Source organism: Herpailurus yagouaroundi, unplaced genomic scaffold, assembly GCF_014898765.1.
Source record: "Herpailurus yagouaroundi ecotype Mexico unplaced genomic scaffold, PumYag 141, whole genome shotgun sequence".
Taxonomy (NCBI): domain Eukaryota; kingdom Metazoa; phylum Chordata; class Mammalia; order Carnivora; family Felidae; genus Herpailurus; species Herpailurus yagouaroundi.
The window spans coordinates 36,108,215-36,126,286 of record NW_024412396.1 but is presented as its reverse complement, the minus strand read 5'-3'; the positions used below and the strand labels follow the sequence as shown (position 1 = coordinate 36,126,286).

At 41.9% G+C, this 18,072-nt stretch overlaps 1 protein-coding gene across 1 annotated transcript in view; it reads left to right on the top strand.

The window, feature by feature from the left end:
- Window positions 1-1,027: 1,027 nt before the first annotated feature.
- DHRS7 (dehydrogenase/reductase 7) overlaps window positions 1,028-18,072 on the top strand; it is a 20,339-nt gene continuing 3,294 nt past the window's right edge. Inside the window, exons 1-6 of the mRNA XM_040477306.1 lie at window positions 1,028-1,287; window positions 9,074-9,226; window positions 12,774-12,880; window positions 13,319-13,558; window positions 16,287-16,409; window positions 17,634-17,849. Coding sequence (XP_040333240.1) covers window positions 1,155-1,287; window positions 9,074-9,226; window positions 12,774-12,880; window positions 13,319-13,558; window positions 16,287-16,409; window positions 17,634-17,849 — 972 coding nt within the window. The 5' untranslated portion in view covers window positions 1,028-1,154. The remainder of the gene's footprint in view (window positions 1,288-9,073; window positions 9,227-12,773; window positions 12,881-13,318; window positions 13,559-16,286; window positions 16,410-17,633; window positions 17,850-18,072) is intronic.

Sequence of the window (18,072 nt, the reverse complement as noted above, 5' to 3'; positions counted from 1 at the left end):
ATTTTAAAACTCACTTATCACAAGAAAAATAAAACCCATATTGCAAAGGTAACAAGTTAAGAGGTCAGCTCTTGAGCAATATTATACCAAGTTATAAGAGAGGTAAACAATCAGCCAAGATCCAAGTTTAGTTAGTGTACATCTTCCTCGGAGAATCAGAACCATATCATCACAATTTAAACATTCTTGCTGCTTTCACATGCAAGGGTAATTCTATAGGTCCAGGATATAGAAGTTTATAAACAAAGCCCTTGTCTTTCAGGCTGGACTCTAAGATGCGATAATTATAATGGAAACAATAAATGATAAATGAGAATGAATTCTCCTAATTATACAAGAATGAATTATTGTGTATGAACTACTGTGCCCTTTACATTTTTTTATTTAAACCTCCCTACTGTTTGTGAGTACATAAAAATAAGTAATTTACCTAGGGTTGCTGAGGACGGAACCAGCTTGGCTCAGGTCCCCAATCCTGCTCCTAGAGCTGGTGCTCATGGACAATCTTGGCCGAAACTGCACTTTCTCCTCCAGCAAGAAGGCAAGTGTCTTATGCAACATTGTTTTCCGTATTTAAATCAAGGGGCCAACTCCAGAGACCCGGTTAATTGGGGGTGGGGTGGAAAACAGTTTGATAGTTTGTTGGGTTTATTTAGTTAAGAAAGATGAGGACGGAGGAAGTCGCATTCATAGGTTGGACTCTCTGTGCTCTTCCTTTTGACACAACCCGAGACTTGGAACTATATCCCCTCAAAACAACTGTTAAAGAATCCTTCTTGATATCACAAACCTTGTGGCTACGGTAGTAACAGCAGTACCGCCGAGTCTTTAAGTCACCCACGCCTGGCGTCTCAGCAGCAACCCTTCCTTAGGCGTACACGCAGGCGAAGCAGGCTCAGCAGTAGCGGGGCACGGGGCACTGGGCGGGGCGTGCGGGCTTTTCCCGCCCCCTCCACGCGGCCCGGGGCGCGGCTCCCAGCTGGGTGGTGCGGCGCGCCCAGACCGTCCCTCCCTCCGGTCCACTCTCTGGGCGGAGCCGGGGCGGTGCGGCTCTCCGGCCCGCTAGGAGGCGGCCGGGCAGATTTCCGTGCCCCGCGCCGCGGCCCGTACGGGTTCTGTGTTTCCCCAGGCAGGGCCGGGCTTGCGCGGCCGCGATGAGCTGGGAGTTGCTGCTCTGGCTGCTGGCGCTGTGCGCGCTTCTCGCGCTCGTGGTGCAGCTGCTGCGCTTCCTGCGGGCGGATGGCGACCTGACCCTGCTGTGGGCCGAGTGGCAGGGGCGACGCCCAGGTGAGGACCCGCAGCCGCGCCTCCAGAGTGGGAGATCGGGCTCCGGGCGCCCGTCCCCGCTGTCCCCGCCTCCCTCCGGGTGGCGTGGAGCTTCCGCGCCTTTCCCTGGGACTGCCGGTGGGGGAGAAAAAACCGGGGCCCAGAAGGCGGGTCTGCCCCTTTGTCTTTCGTCCGGGTCAGGGAGGACACGCCTGGTTGCCAAAGTCAGAGGGCGCTGGCATGGGCGGGGCGCCCTGAGTGCTGGAAGTTCTTAATCAGGCTCCCAGGGATTCTGCTGCTGCGTGCGCGGACGACGATACCGAGAAACACTGCCAGTCCCCTGAGTTTCTACGGGAGCCTCCTTTTGAGAACTGGAGCTCGGTTTTTCTACATCCTGAAGTTGTTCCCTCATCCTGAAGTTGTTCCCCCATTCTGAGTTGTGAAATAAAATGAAATAACCCGGAGTTACCTACCTACCGACTTATCCCCCTAGAAAGACCTGGATTGGCATTTTGCCCCGAGATAGATCATTACAGGCACATTGAGGGGCATTCTGCCTATCCCACTTTCATCTGTGCCCTGCTTGAAATTTGGTCGTCGTTTACTACTGCATTCTTTGCGCTAAAAGCAATGGGCACCGCCCTTTACACACGCGACCTCCAGCCTTTACAGAGACTTACAAAGCAGGCGTTATTGATCTTATTTTCCAGGTAGGGAAACCAATATTCAGAGACATTAAATGACCCAGCCAGAGCTAGGCTTTGGATCCATAAGGGCTCAGGGAAGTGGACTTTCCCTGGACCTAGTTTCCTGTGTGAAAATACCCGAAAAGCACGTGAGGAAGTTTACTTGGAAGTGATAGCTAGCAGTTCAGAAGATAGACTTTGCTTTCAAAACGGGTCTGGGAGGGAAGGGGAGCCATATGGCTTTCAAGGCTGTCAAAACAGGTTCTTGAGGACCAACAACAAACCAACCAACCAACCAACAAAAACTTAGATGGTACAGTGTTTTGTGTCCCTTCAAAGCTCAACTGTACCTGACAAAATCTTATTCCTTAGTATTTCACTTCTCTTGTTGCATTTTCTTGGGTATAACATCTGGAGTGCTGACATTATTGAGTTCATGGAAAATACACTACACCTGTGCAAAGTCAACGTGTGGCAGGCAGATAGATGGCTGGGATTGTCAGACCCTCTTTTGATCAGACCTTCTCTTGCCTGATGGCTGCCTTGTGGCTACTTTGTGGATATTTACATTTGATCCTGAGTGCTTTTATGTTAACTTGGACTTTGAGAATTACATACAAATAATTTCTTTTTAAAACTTAATTCTGTAGAAGTTATTTGATCCGCTAGTCATGTCAAGTGCTGAAAAGGGAAAACGTTGAGACAATGTCTGAATGAATATCTAATAGCTAGTTAAATTACAGGTTATCGCATATCAAGCAAAAACTGAAAGTTAAGGTGACCAAAAATAATTTTTAAGAAATTCACTTAGGGGCGCCTGGGTGGCACAGTTGGTTAAGCGTCCGACTTCAGCCAGGTCACGATCTCGCGGTCCGCGAGTTCGAGCCCCGCGTCGGGCTTTGGGCTGATGGCTCAGAGCCTGGAGCCTGTTTCCGATTCTGTGTCTCCCTCTCTCTCTGCCCCTCCTCCGTTCATGCTCTGTCTCTCTCTGTCCCAAAAATAAATAAACGTTGAAAAAAATAATTAAAAAAAAAAAAAGAAATTCACTTAATTTTTTCAGTGTTTTACTTTGGCTGGAAAAATAGTTTTGAAGGATTTTAAGATGCATTTAATTACATTGCTATTATTATTTACTTGTATAATTGACTAATTTGCATATTAATTTGATACATTGTTATTTATCTAAGTAAATAAATCACATTAAAAGTTATTCAGCAAATTGGAGAGGATGTGGAGAAACGGGAACCCTCTTGCACTGTTGGTGGGAATGCAAATTGGTGCAGCCGCTCTGGAAAGCAGTGTGGAGGTTCCTCAGAAAATTAAAAATAGACCTACCCTATGACCCAGCAATAGCACTGCTAGGAATTTATCCAAGGGACACAGGAGTACTGAGGCATAGGGGCACTTGTACCCCAATGTTCATAGCAGCACTCTCAACAATAGCCAAATTATGGAAAGAGCCTAAATGTCCATCAACTGATGAATGGATAAAGAAATTGTGGTTTATATACACTATGGAATACTACGTGGCAATGAGAAAAAATGAAATATGGCCTTTTGTAGCAACGTGGATGGAACTGGAGAGTGTGATGCTAAGTGAAATAAGCCATACAGAGAAAGACAGATACCATATGGTTTCACTCTTATGTGGATCCTGAGAAACAACAGGAACCCATGGGGGAGGGGAAGGAAAAAAAAAAAAAAAGAGGTTAGAGTGGGAGAGAGCCAAAGCATAAGAGACTGTTGAGAACTGAGAGCAAACTGAGGGTTGATGGGGGGTGGGAGGGAGGAGAGGGTGGGTGATGGGTATTGAGGAGGGCACCTTTTGGGATGAGCACTGGGTGTTGTATGGAAACCAATTTGACAATAAATTTCATATATAAATAAAAAAAAAAAGTAAAAGTTATTCAGCAAATAAAGTTGTAATGTTAAATGGTGATGGCTTTTAAATTTTAAATTTTAATTTAACTTTTAGCTTCATTTTTAAATTTAGTCATTCTTAAACCTGCATTGACTGAAGAGTAAGCTTTCTAGAACTCCTTTTATGTATAAAGCACAGATATATGTGAGGTACGCAGTGTATCTGGAGTTACAATTTCATTGGGGGAGTTTTTTAATGTTTATTTATTTTTGAGACAGAGAGAGACAGAGCATGAACGGGGGAGGGTCAGAGAGAGAGGGAGACACAGAATCTGAAACAGGCTCCAGGCTCTGAGCTGTCAGCACAGAGCCCGACGCGGGGCTCGAACTCATGGGCCCTGAGATCATGACCTGAGCCGAAGTCGGACGCTTAACCGACTGAGCCACCCAGGCGCCCCTGGGGGAGTTTTTAAGAAAAATATGACTAGAAAGACTACTGGAGGTTGGGGGCTGGTGATAATGAAACAAATTTAAAGGAACATGGAGATACACTCAGGTTCCCATCAGGTTCCCAAAACGGTTTAGATTGGAAAGATAGGCAGACTCTATTAAGGTAAAAAAAAAAAAATTTTTTTTTTAATAAATCCTCCTTGTCTTCTCCATAGGTTTATTATTTTTGTCACTTTAAAAAATAGACAATATTCTTATATACTACAGAATTTAAAGATACAAAAGGAGGGGCACCTGGGTGGCTCATTTGGTTAAGCATCCAACTCTTGGTTTCTGCTTGGGTCACGATCTCACAGTGTTTGAGTTCGAGCCCCACATTGGGCTCCTGACTGACAGTGTGGAACCTGCTTGGGATTCTCTCTCTCCCTCTCTCTCTCTCTGCCCTGCCCCCACTTGCACTCTCTGTCTTTCAAAAATAAATAAATAAACTTAAAAGAAAATAAAGATACAAAAGGACTTATGGTGAAAAGTTGCCCCCAGCCACCAAGTATGCCTCTCTGGAGGCAACCAACATTTCTGCTTTCACATATCCTCCTAAAGAAACTCTCCATGTTCCCAAGCGTATATCTTACATGGTGAAATCTAAGGGTGACTAATCATAGATACTGCACATAGATCCAGAAAAATCCATGGCACAAGTCCAGAGCAGGAAAAGTTTCCAGCAGCAGCACATCTGGGGAAAACTCGGGTTTTTGTTGGCAGTAACCTCGATAGGAGTGAACTGTGAAATGACTACCAGAAAAGATTAGGCAAGCCTGGGAGGCGTGTAGTCCCTGAAGCAACGAATAGCAGTCCACAACAGATGTCTTCTGAATAAAGGCTTGTCTGTGCTGGCCTCTGTGCTGCACACTGGGGATACCGCAGTGGCTCAACCAGCCATTGTCCAGGCCCCACGGGAATCCTGGATCCTTCTGCGGCTAGTTCTCTTCAATAGGAACATTGACCAGCCAGAGTTTGTGCAGTGGGGTGTGAGCCAAAGAGTGAGGAAACCTGAGGCCATGTCATCTGAGGGAAGGTCATAGACACTGGAGGTGTTTAGCCTTAGAGAAGCAAGAGATGATGAGAGAGGATTTAGGGAAGACACGTCAGCTGTCTTCAAATATACAAGGGATTGTCATGTGTGAGGCAGGCCTGATTTATTCTTTCTGTTACCACAAGGCAGAACTTCTGCTGACTGCTGCTGGGTAGCAGAAATTTAAGGTATATCACAGTAGAAGAAAGAATCCTTGGGATGCTTGGGTGGCTCAGTCAGTTGAGCATCCAACTCTTGATTTCAGCTCAGTCATGATCCAAGGGTCACGGGAACGAGCCCTGTGTGAGGCTCCGTGCTGAGCGTGGAGCCTGTTTAAGATTCTCTCTATCTCCCTGTGCCCCTTTTCCCTTCTCATGCTCTCTTTTTTCTTTCTCTCTCTCTGTCTCTCAAAAAAAAAAAAAAAACCTTGCCCCTTGCCCCCCCGCCCTTGAATGATTAGACTAGTCTAAAAAGGAGGGGGTGCTTTGGAGATAACTAGCTTCCTCATTCTGTGAGGGAATTAAGTAGACATTAGTCCGCGCCTTGAGAGAATTCTCAAACTGGGTTGGGGGTTGAACTGCTAAGTTTCCTTCCAGCTCTGAGGATCTGCTTTCAGAGACTCTGTAGGGGAGACCATGATTTATGCTATATTCTGTGGAATTGGTAAACAACAGTTGGTGCTAAATACAGAAGTTTTCCTCTCCATGGTGGGAAGAAAGGGGCCAGAAGTGCAGGTGTACTAAGGTACACCTGAGCTAAGGGGTTTTCATTGTTGGTTTTAAGTAATATTTGCTTATTGGTGTGAAAATGGAGAAATTTCTATTCTATGCAAGTTAGTAAATAGTTACAAACAACTAGAGTCACCCTGTAGACTGAGTATTGCAGAACTTTGGAACAGTGAGTAGTCAGTGAGTGAGTAAATGATTATTATCTGAATATACACTCTACCATTCCTGATGAAGTTCTCGCTTGTGCATTTCCGTAAAAGTACATCATGTGATGGGAAAGAATTACAGCCTAGACATGGTATTCAGGATGGTTGCAACCTTAGTTCAGATATTTACATGAAACCTTTTAACTGAAGACAAGCTATAGTTTCTTGAATGGCTAAGAAACAGTTGGGTTTTAAAATTTTGATCATATTCTCACAGTTTGTAAAATCGAGCCCTCTCTCTCAAAATAAATAAATGAACTAAAAAAAAAATAAAATAAAATATCGATCATTTTAAAATGTGAGCACCATAGGCTAGTGGTCAGGGTGTGGACTTTGGAGCTAAATGTACCTGGGATTTTTTTTAAAGCTTATTTATTTATTTTGAGAGAGAGAAAGAGAGAGCGTGCATGCAAGAGAGACCACCACTGAGGGAGGGAGAGAGGGAGGTAGAGAATGCCATGCAGGTTCCACTCTGTCAGCAGAGAGCCTGATGAGGTGCTTGAACTCATGAACAGTGAGATCATGACCTGAGCTGGTATCAAGAGTTGGATGCTTAACTGACTGAACCACCCTGGTGGCCCTGTACCTGGGTTTATGTCCCAGCTCTCCTAGGGTTGTTGGGTGTTTACTGAATAGTTATTGATGGAGTTCTTTCTATATTCCAGTCTCTGTGCTAGGCACTGAATAGTGAACAAGGCAGATAGGGTCCCAGTTTTAAGGGAATTTACAGTCTAGTGAGGTAAATTAATGTCTGTAATCCTCAGCTTCCTTTTTTATAAAATTGAGATAATTCTTATTTCATGAATTTCTTGTAAGGGTTTTAATAAGGTAATGTGTTTAAGCACATAGGGAATAATAAAAACATATAAAGCCTTTATGGTTAGTAACCCCATTGCCCCTTGCTAGAGAAATTAGAACATACATTATTGGGAGAATATTCTATGTTTTGCTGCTGAAAAGTCTATTTGTTAAACACTTTTAGCCATAATGAGTTGACATTTTATTAAGCACTGAGTATATGTCAGATACTGCTCGGGGTACTTTACTTACTAACTTACTTTTCTCAATAATGCTTTGAGGGAGGTTTTGTTATTAATCCAGTTTTCCAGTTGTGAACATTAAGGCACCAAGTTCTCACATGGGGGCATTTCACTGCTGTGTGTGATGGAGCCGGGATTTGAACCCTGGCAGTCCAGAGCTCGTACTGTTAACCCGACAGTTAGGTTTTAGACTTGTTTGACTAAAACAGTAAACTGATTTCCTGATTTTAATGTTTATGATCTAAAATCAGACGTGTGTGGGGCAGCTGGGTGACTCAGTCGTTGAGCATCAGGCTCTTGACTTCAGCTCAGGTCATGATCTCACAGCTCGTAGGTTGGTGCCCCACTTTGGGCTCTGTGCTGACAGCGCTGAGCCTGCTTGAGATTCTGTCTCTCTCCCTCTCTCTTTTCCCCTCCCCTGCTGGTGCGCACGTGCGTGCGCATGCTCTCTCTCTCTCTCACTCTCTGTCTCCCTCAAAATAAATAAACTTAAAAAAAAAAAAAGCCCAGGTACATCTAGCTCCTCCCCTGCAATTCAGATAGACAGTGGCTCTCATGTCCTGCAATGCAAATAAGCTTTTCATTGGAGGAAAGGAGAATATACCACTCCTCTTTGCTTTAGAGCTGTAACATTTTTATAGTTTTCCACAAGAACATGATTGGGCAAGCAGAGTACAGCATTTCATTTCTCTATCGTGTGCATTTAATCTTGGGTGAACTGGGTGAACTTGGGTGAACTTCTCCAAGAAGAAAGCTCAGGCATTTGAGGAGCAAGCACCTTTATAAAGTGACTTTTAATTGATAGGCATCAGATATGATTGACAAATGAGGAAAACAAAAATCCAGAATGATACCACCATACCTTAGAGTAGAGCTTGGTATATTCAGATTCATCATCAATACCTCCATTGCAAGAAATTAGAATAATAGAATTCAGAACTGGATGGGACCTTTAGTGATCATCTTTATCTGAATCCCTCATTTCTTGGATAAGGAAGTGAGAAAGCAATTCAGATAGACTTTTTATTCACTTAGACTAATTTTTCTCAATTGAATACATGAATAAATAGAGCCTGGGAGTCAGATCATCAAGTTATAAGGCTTGTCCTAGAGTAAAGTCAGGAAAACTCACCCAAGAGTCGGGAATATATAATACAATGTGTTGATAACTGTTACTAATATATTTGTATTCATGCTTTTTAAAAAAAAAATTAGGTAGGAGGTGCTGAGGATGTTTAATTAAAAAAATTTGTATCACTTTATTGAGGTATGAGTAGCATAAAAACTACATATTTAAAATATACAACTCAATGAATTTGAGGTAGGTATATACCTGTGAGAACATCACCAGAATCAAGCCCATAAATATAGGATAGTGAAAAAAAAGTTTTTTTTTTTTTATTTTAGAGAGAGTGTACAAGCAGGGGAGAGGGGCAGATGGTGGGGGAAAGAGAGGGAGAGAGTGAGAGAGAGAGAGAGAGAGAGAGAGAGAGAAGATCCCAAGCAGGCTCTATGCTGAGTGTGGAGCCCTATGTGGGGCTGGATCCCACAACCCTGGGATCATGACATGAGTCAAAATCAAGAGTCAGATACTCAACTGACTGAGCCACCCAGGCACCCCTAGGCTATTGGAATTTTTAAACTCCGCACATTATGTCTTCATATTTTGTGGTATTGTTTAAGACTGTCTTTTTGGTAATCTTTGATTTTTGGGTGTAATCCAGAGCTTAGTTTCTGCCCTCAATCTGTACTTATTTCTCACTAGAATGGGAGCTGACCGATATGGTAGTATGGGTGACTGGAGCATCGAGCGGGATCGGTGAAGAGCTGGTTTACCAGCTGTCTAAACTAGGAGTCTCCCTTGTGCTGTCAGCCAGAAGAGTGCAGGAGCTGGAAAGGGTGAAGAGAAGGTGCCTTGGTGAGTAAATCTAAAACCACAGCAGCTTCCTGGAAATCAACCAGAATTCACATTCAAATACAATTTTGAGATTTTTAGAAGTTAAGAGTGGGATTTTCCTGGGCATATCTGCTCTGGTTCCCGATACTCCAAATGCTTAGATCCAAATCCTCTTTCTTTGGACATCTCTTCACTAGCCGCTCTTGCACCTTCCTTTTCTTTTCTGATGCCTTTCTACTTTTCTTCTTCTTCTTTTTTTTTAAGTTTTTATTTTACTTCTAGTTAGTTAACATACAGTGTTATAGTAGTTTCAGGTGTACAATATGGTGATTAACACATACATCATCTGGTGCTCATCACAAGTGCACTCCTTAATCCCCATCCCCTATTCAACCCATCCCTCCACTCCCTCCCCTCTGGTAACCATCAATTTATTCTCTATAAAAGAGTCTATTGATTTGTTTGCCTCTCTCTCTCTTTTTTCCCTATACTTGTTTGTTTTGTTTCTTAAATTTCACATATGAGTGAAATCATGTAGTATTTGTCTTTCTCTAACTGATGTGTTTTCCTTAGCATAATACTCTGTAGCTCTACCCACATCATTGCAAATTCTGCCCCTTTTTTAATTGATTTATTTGTTTTGTGGGGTTGAGTTTTTGTAAGTTCTTTATATATTTTGGATACTACTAGCCCTTTACTGGATATGTCATTTGCAAATACTTCTCTCATTCTTTTAGTTGCCTTTTAGTTTTGTTGATTATTTCTTTGGCTGTATGGAAGCTTTTTATTTATTTATTTATTTTAATTAATTTATTTTTTATTTATTTATTTATTTTTTCAACGTTTATTTATTTTTGGGACAGAGAGAGACAGAGCATGAACGGCGGAGGGGCAGAGAGAGAGGGAGACACAGAATCGGAAACAGGCTCCAGGCTCTGAGCCATCAGCCCAGAGCCCGACGCGGGGCTCGAACTCACGGACCGCGAGATCGTGACCTGGCTGAAGTCGGACGCTTAACCGACTGCGCCACCCAGGCGCCCCTGGAAGCTTTTTATTTTGATGTAGTTCCAATAGTTTATTTTTGCCGTTGTTTCCTTTCCCTTGCCTCAGGGGACGTATCTAGAAAACAGTTGCTGCAGCTGATGTCAGAGAAGTTACTGCCTGTATCCCCTTCTAGGATTTTGATTGTTTCATGTCTCCCATTTAGGTCTTTAATCCATTTTGAATTTATTTTTGTGTATGGTGTAAGAAAGTGGTCCAGTTTCTTTCTTTTGCATGTTGCTGTCCAGTTTTCCCAACACCATTTGTTGAAGAAACTGTTTTTTTCCCATTGGATATTCTTTCTTGTTTTGTCAAAGATTAATTGACCATGTAATTGTGGATTTACTTCTGAATTTTCTATTTTGTTCCATTGATCTGTGTGTGCCTTCTATTTTTATTTTGTGCTGACTCTTGATATTAGAGACTGATCACGAATTCTTTTAAATGCTAGTGGATTTTCTTTTTTTTTTTTTTTAATGTTTATTTATTTTTGAGAGAGAGAGAGAGAGAGCGAGCAGGGGAGAAGCAGAGAGAGAGGGAGACACAGAATCCGAAACAGGCTCCAGGCTCTGAGCTGTCAGCACAAGGCCCAATGTGGCGCTCAAACTCACGGAACTATGAGATCATGACCTGAGCTGAAGTTGGGCGCTTAACCAACTAAGCCACCCAGGCACCCCGAATGCTGGCGGATTTTCAGTGACCACATACTTTATACTTTTGTGTTAGAGAAAGAACAGTTTGGTTCTTATATATGGCATTCATATGTGTAACCATAGAAATTTAACTAGAAAGGATCCTTCTTCATTTTGCTGAAATAGCAGATATTAAAGTCATATGGGACACTATAAGATTTTTGTTATAAAAATGAAAGAACAAAAAAAATGAAAGAACAGGAATTGAATTAGGTTTTAAAATGCAGCTTGAAGTAATATTCATATAGGGAGCAACAATGTTAATTTTTTTTAAATTTTTATTTATTTTTAATTTTTTTTTGGTTTAGGTTTTGGTATAGATGTGTTCACTTGAAAACAAGTTATCAGGGAGGGGCGCCTGGGTGGCTTGGTCAGTTAAGCGTCCGACTTTGCCTCAGGTCACGATCTCGCGGTCCGTGAGTTTGAGCCCCGCATGGGGCTCTCTGCTGACAGCTCAGAGCCTGGAGCCTGTTTCAGATTCTGTGTCTCCCTCTCTCTCTGCCCCTCCCCTGCTCATGCTCTGTCTCTCTCTGTCTCAAAAATAAATAAACGTTAAAAAAAAAAAAGAAAAGTTATCATTTGTCATGAAACATGAGATAATTTTGAATTTTCAAGCAGACCATTCTTTGGGTCATTTCTCTACCTGTCATTCTTGAAACAATTTTCTTTCAGTTTGCTGATGGAGTTAACCATGCAGAAAAGAGAGTCAGTAGCAAGGCCACAAGGCCTCTTTCACAATATTGCCTTCAGAGGCCTCTTATGCTTTGCACTGGGACACTTCCTCTGGCTGTTGAGACTTGCAAGTCCTGTACTGGCAGAAATGAACCATGTCAGCATGTGTCTGCTAGACTAAGGCTGACTTTTCCTTTTATCTGTCAGATCACTGGTGCAAGCATTTCCATTGCTTTTTCTTTTTTTTTTTTTTTTTTCAACGTTTATTTATTTTTGGGACAGAGAGAGACAGAGCATGAACGGGGGAGGGGCAGAGAGAGAGGGAGACACAGAATCGGAAACAGGCTCCAGGCTCTGAGCCATCAGCCCAGAGCCTGATGCGGGGCTCGAACTCACAGACCACGAGATCGTGACCTGGCTGAAGTCGGACGCTCAACGGACTGCGCCACCCAGGCGCCCCTCCATTTCTTTTTTAAAACAGTTGATGTTTCACAGCTTAACAGTTTGTCCATAAAACCTTTGTACCTCATTTATTTTCTCTGCCTGCCTTTCTTATTGGCTTTACTGGTTGTACTTCAAAACGTACTCTTTTGATGAGTAGTGACAGAAAGGGCCAACATGTTTCTCAATTGGCAGTTTGAAGGTTGTGTCCTGTTCCATGTTTGCATCCCTGAATCCTTGTCTGGAAGGAAGCTTCTGTGTGTCATGTGACTGGGTTAACTCTGAATGTCTTACTAATGTGAAGCATAAATTGTTTTTATGTTTTAATGTGTGTAAAAGAGAAACTATACTTTCTGAGCCTATAATGAAACAAATATATCTCTGTACTTCTAAAGAAAAAGCTCTAATTTTTTTTTTTTTTTAGCTTGTAGTATAATCATGGTTTCTTGTAGAGTCTGTTCCAATGTTAGACTGTCCATATTCAAGTTGAAGAGAGCCATACTACTTCCTGTGTACCCAGCCAGCTTTTTGTCTGATTAGATATTGCCTTATTACTGCCAGTCCTCTTGGTCACTGAGAGAAATTTTTCCACAAGGCCACTCAGAAATGAGTTTTTGCCAAGTCCAGTTATAGGGTGGGTATTAAACTTAACACCAAGTAGCCGGAAGCTTGATTGGACTATCTTACAACTTCTGCACTAATTTTTAAATGTCTTTATTTAGAGAATGGCAATTTAAAAGACAAAGATATACTCGTTTTGCCACTTGACCTGACTGACAGAAGTTCCCATGAGGCGGCTACCAAAATGGTCCTCCAGGAGTTTGGTAAAGTAAGTAGCCATTTTGAATTGGTAAGTCTTGCTTTGAAATAGGTAGCTACAAAAGAGATTCCCTTCTTTGTGTGCTGTCATTTAAAGGGTTTTAGGCAAATGGGTCCATGCAGTGAGATCAATGCCCATGAGTCTTTTATACTTTAAGTCTTTGGATTTATGTAATTAGTACTTTCCACACCTTACTAAGTACTAATTCCTTCATGTAGAACAAAAGAAGGTAAAAATTCACTGTGCCTTTTATTTTTATGATGGGAAATTAATTCCGTAGGTGAATTGTGGTTTTTATTTTATCTCTTTATTGCTGACTGCTAGAAATTCACCATTCCATTCCAATGATTCTTCAAGTTAACAATATAACCAGCCATCCCTAAGAATTGTATCAGTCCATTTACAGGTCATCCCCAAAGTGCCCCTTTTCTGATTTTATTTAACTAGATCGACATTCTGGTCAACAATGCTGGAAGATCTCAGCGTTCTTTGTTTGTGGAGACCAGCCTGGATGTCTTCAAGGAGCTAATAGAGCTTAACTACTTAGGGACGCTGTCCTTGACAATGTGTGTTCTGCCTCACATGATCGAGAGGAAACAAGGAAAGATTGTTACTGTGAATAGCCTCCTGGGTATCATATCTGCGCCCCTTTCTAGTGGATATTGTGCCAGCAAACATGCTCTCCGGGTAAGACTGCTCAAACTCAGCTCTGATCTAAATATGTATATGGGAGATATGGCCATCACTGCAAGAGGTCATTGGAACGGGGCAGTGATGTAGGGGAACAGCAAGAGAGACCCAAGGAGACCTTGGGTAGAGGACATCCCCAGAGGATGCTAAAAAAGACTTGAGTCTCACACGCCTCTTCCTAATTCAGCAAACATGTACTGAGTACCAACACTGTGCCATGCTGTGCATAGCAGTGGATCCTGGGGAGATAAAGATAAGAAATGGTCCCCACCCTAAAGAGGTGTATAGTCTGCTCAACATGTCACCCTCATCCTCATTTCTATCACATCTTCATGGAAACTCTACCCCCCATTTCTTCCGCACACACTTGATGTACTTACCCTTCCCATTTCTCTGACTTCTTTCTCCTTCCCCGTTGTAGTTGGCATTTATTTTATCTAGTCTAAATATATTTGCATGTCAGAAGTAGGAGCTCCCCGCTGGATGAATAGACCTGGGCTTCGTATCCCTACTGGGACTAGTCTTGACCCTATTTACTGTGGCTTCACTGAAAGAAGAAAATCCATTCAAGGCAGACGCTGGGAGAAAGCTTGATTTGGGCTACAATAACTTACTAGCTGTGACTATAGAAACAAATGACTTTTTAATATTGGCTTAAGAATGGATATGAAGAAATATTATTAAACTGTAACATAGAACAAATTAGATCCTAAGGCCAATAGGAGACACATAATTTTTAATTAATGCTGTTGAAAGTCAGTGTAAGTGGAATGTTTCGCTGTTGGAATAATGAGATGCAACAGCTGAATGGCCTTCACAGATTCATGAGGATCTGAAGCTTTGGTTCTTTAGGGTATCCTCTTTCTGCTGTGGAGGGAGACGGTTGCGGAGAGTGATGAAACAGATTGCTACACTGATGATTTCCCCATATTTGGTAATGGGGTAGTAGTTACTTCCTGTAGAGCAGATGGGCAAGTCTCAGGCAGGTGGATGAGGCAAGACAGCCCAGTATCTTCCTGACATGCAGAGTGCTTTCACTAAAACGCAACCTGAGCTATCTGGCCTGCCTTCCAGGACTCACTGTTTTATTACTGGATTTGATCCTGTTATACAGTGTGGCAGGTTGAGACTCCAGTTAGTTAAACCAGTAGCTGAACACTAGGACTAGGAAGTATTTTTGGAAGAACACATTTCCTTCCCTGATTCCCAACAAGCTATAGAGTGAATTTATTTATCACTGAAAAGTTCACACACTATACTAGATGTGACTTCAGACAAGGAGAGGTTTTTTTTTTTAATTTTTTTAACGTTTATTTATTTTTGAGACAGAGAGAGACAGAGCATGAACAGGGGAGGGGCAGAGAGAGAGGGAGACACAGAATCGGAAGCAGGTTCCAGGCTCTGAGCCATCAGCCCAGAGCCCGACGCGGGGCTCGAACTCACGGACCATGAGATCGTGACCTGAGCTGAAGTCGGACGCTTAACCGACTGAGCCACCCAGGCGCCCCAAGGAGAGGTTTAACATGCTGTATTGGCTTTCATGGTGTCCTCTCTCCTCTTTTGCTGTAGAGAGGTTAAGGATACGAGAGTTCATTGATTTCCAAAACTTTTTTCATGTCCGTCTGAGGCAGGCACTTTGTTGGTCCCTGGCAGCCCGAACCCCTATAGCTGCTATTTGTTAGTGGTTGGCATTAAGAGCTGGTAACTGTTTTAATGTTGGATCACACTCCAGATTAGCTGTTTAGGCTTTTCAATACTTATCTCAGCTGATACCAATGTAATCTTGGAACATTTCCTAATTTAGGAAAAGAGAGGAGGGGAAGTAGATGTTTACTCCCTATTTGTTCAGAAGTAGCCAGTATCTTCAAGTCTAGAGGGTCTAGCTTGTTTTTATGAAAGTCATTGAGGAAGCAATCCTATTACATTTTTAACCAGCCACGGACTTGCTTGCTAACCCTAAAAATAAATGCTGAAACAAATTGTCTGTTAAAATAGTCATATAAATAGAGAAAGTTGAATTCTTCCTCTATGATAATTTCTGTCAAGCATTTAATCCCTCTTGCTCCCTCTTGCGCCAGCAGTGGCACTTGAGACTGCTTTGAGGGATAAAAGAAGCAGGGAGATGGGGACTGGTGTGGGGATAGTTTTTCCCCTGTCCTGCGCCTACCGTGAGACATAACTCGTGGTGTCAGCCACCACTGCCAGAAGGTGTCAATTATTCCTACCAGAAGATGGTGATGCCTGAGGATGCCTGTTCTAAATTGCCCCCAGTCTTTTTTCTAGTGTTTAGTTATTTTTGAGAGGGAAAGAGAGAGAGGGAGGGAGAGGAGAATGTGAGCAGCGGAGGGGCAGAAAGAGAGGGAGAAAGAGAATCCTAAGCAGGCTCTGCCCTGTTAGCACTGAGCACGACATGGGGCTCGATCCCACGAACCGTGAGATCATGACCTGCGCTGAAATCAGGAGTCAGATCCTTAACCGACGGAGCCACCCAGGCGCCCTAGATTGCCCTTAGAGTTAAAAATGTTTAATAAACTTGCCCAGTGAGATTTCCTGTCCTTTACTTGGCATTTAAAAACATATTTTGATAATGTGCTAGTGTCTCACATAAAAAGTTGAAGAAAAGTAATGTCGTGCTAATAGCAAACATGAGATACATGTATTTAATTTTATTTGTTGCCCTCTTTCTTTTTGTTTTTGTTTTTTTGTTTTTTTTTTTGACTATTAGGGTTTTTTTAATTGCCTCCGTACTGAACTTGCTATGTACCCAGGTATAGTAGTTTCTAACATTTGTCCAGGACCTGTGCAGTCAAATATTGTGAAGAATGCCCTGTCTGAAGAAGTCACAAAGGTAAAAAACTTCTAGTTGGAGAATAATTTGAACGCTTTAGTAGTTATGTATTGGTATTGCATCACTGTGCTTAGAATTTTTTTCTAACATATTACATTAACATGTTACTGTGTTATGAATTATTTGCAAAACTTAACTCATGGCAGTAGGAACGCTGTTAAGTTTAGCTGCTAGTGCTTTGGCATTCAGTTTTAATAAAGGCCAAAGAAGTTGATAAGATACTGCTTATAAGTAATCCACTATGATGTGGGCTATCAACATTTTAAAAACTCAGTTTCTATCACTTCACAAATTATAGCAACATTGAAAGGATTTGTGTGGCTGAATCTTAGCACATTAAATCTTACTGGGATTTTAAAGAAGAGCTATGGTGAAGGAGCTTAGAAAAAGCCTGGCTGGATTGCAATAATTTTAGGTTAGCTTCACCTGTGCCTGACCACACGCCTGTGCTTCCCTCAGCTCTTGGACTGCACATGGTGAGTTGCCAAGTGGATGACAAATTTCTTGCGATGAGTCCAGTATCACCCAGTGATACAAAATCCCACTAAAGACCGTGACATTTTCCTCCTTCTCCACGAAGATCAATTTCGGCTGAGACATAAATCTGTTTATGCTTCTGTGTAAATGTTTACAGATATGATTTATATTTTCACATTTCACATTTCACATACAGTCTGTGGAGACTGTAAGGTAAACTAGAAGCAGCACGCTGTTTTGGGAATCAAGTGACTTGGAAGATCTGGTTACTGCTAATGATCTGTGTGAACACAGATGAGTTACTACCTTTATGGGCTTCAGTTTATTTATTTGTAGAATGGTAGTGTGTTAACTGGATTAGCAGCACCAGATTTGTTCACTATGGACTCCATGGTTTATAGAATTTCATTTGCTAAATATATGTATTAGTAATTTATTTAAAAATCTTTATTGCTAAATTGATATATAATTTTCATTAAATTAAAGGGGATGTAAATTAAAGCAAAGAACCTTCATCTTTTATTTAGCCTGCATGATCTTATCTGGTCATGTATGATTTGTCTAAGGCTTTTTGAAACATTACAGTTTGTAGACACCCATCAGTACCAATGACGTCTTCTAAGGGGCATGAGGTCCCAGTGAAAGCGTCAACTACATGACCTCTGAGTCCTTTATAGCTAAAAAGTTTTGTGAAATATCTTGGATAAATACTCAGCATTCACTTACTTTTTTTTAACATTTTCTTAGTCTGTAGGCATTGATGTATCCCAGTCCCACAAGATGGCGACCAGTCGTTGTGTGCGGCTGATGTTAATCAGCATGGCCAATGATTTGAAAGAAGTTTGGATTGCGGATCACCCTTTTTTATTAATAGCATATTTGTGGCAATATATGCCAACCTGGGCCTGGTGGCTGACCAACATATTAGGGAAGAAACGAATTGAGAACTTTAAGAAGGGTTTGGTAAGACCAATTTATACAATTCTTAATACATATCAGTCTTGTAGAAAGTATGAAATTTTTGAGCGCTTGAAAACTTTTCTTACTCCCCATCAACTTTATGACATAAATACGAAAGATATAAGAAGTATTCCCCAGGCATATCTGTTGGTTTACTATATTACTACTGGTCTTAGAAATTTCTACAAGGTAAACTCAAATCAGAGATTGTCATTTTATCTTCTAA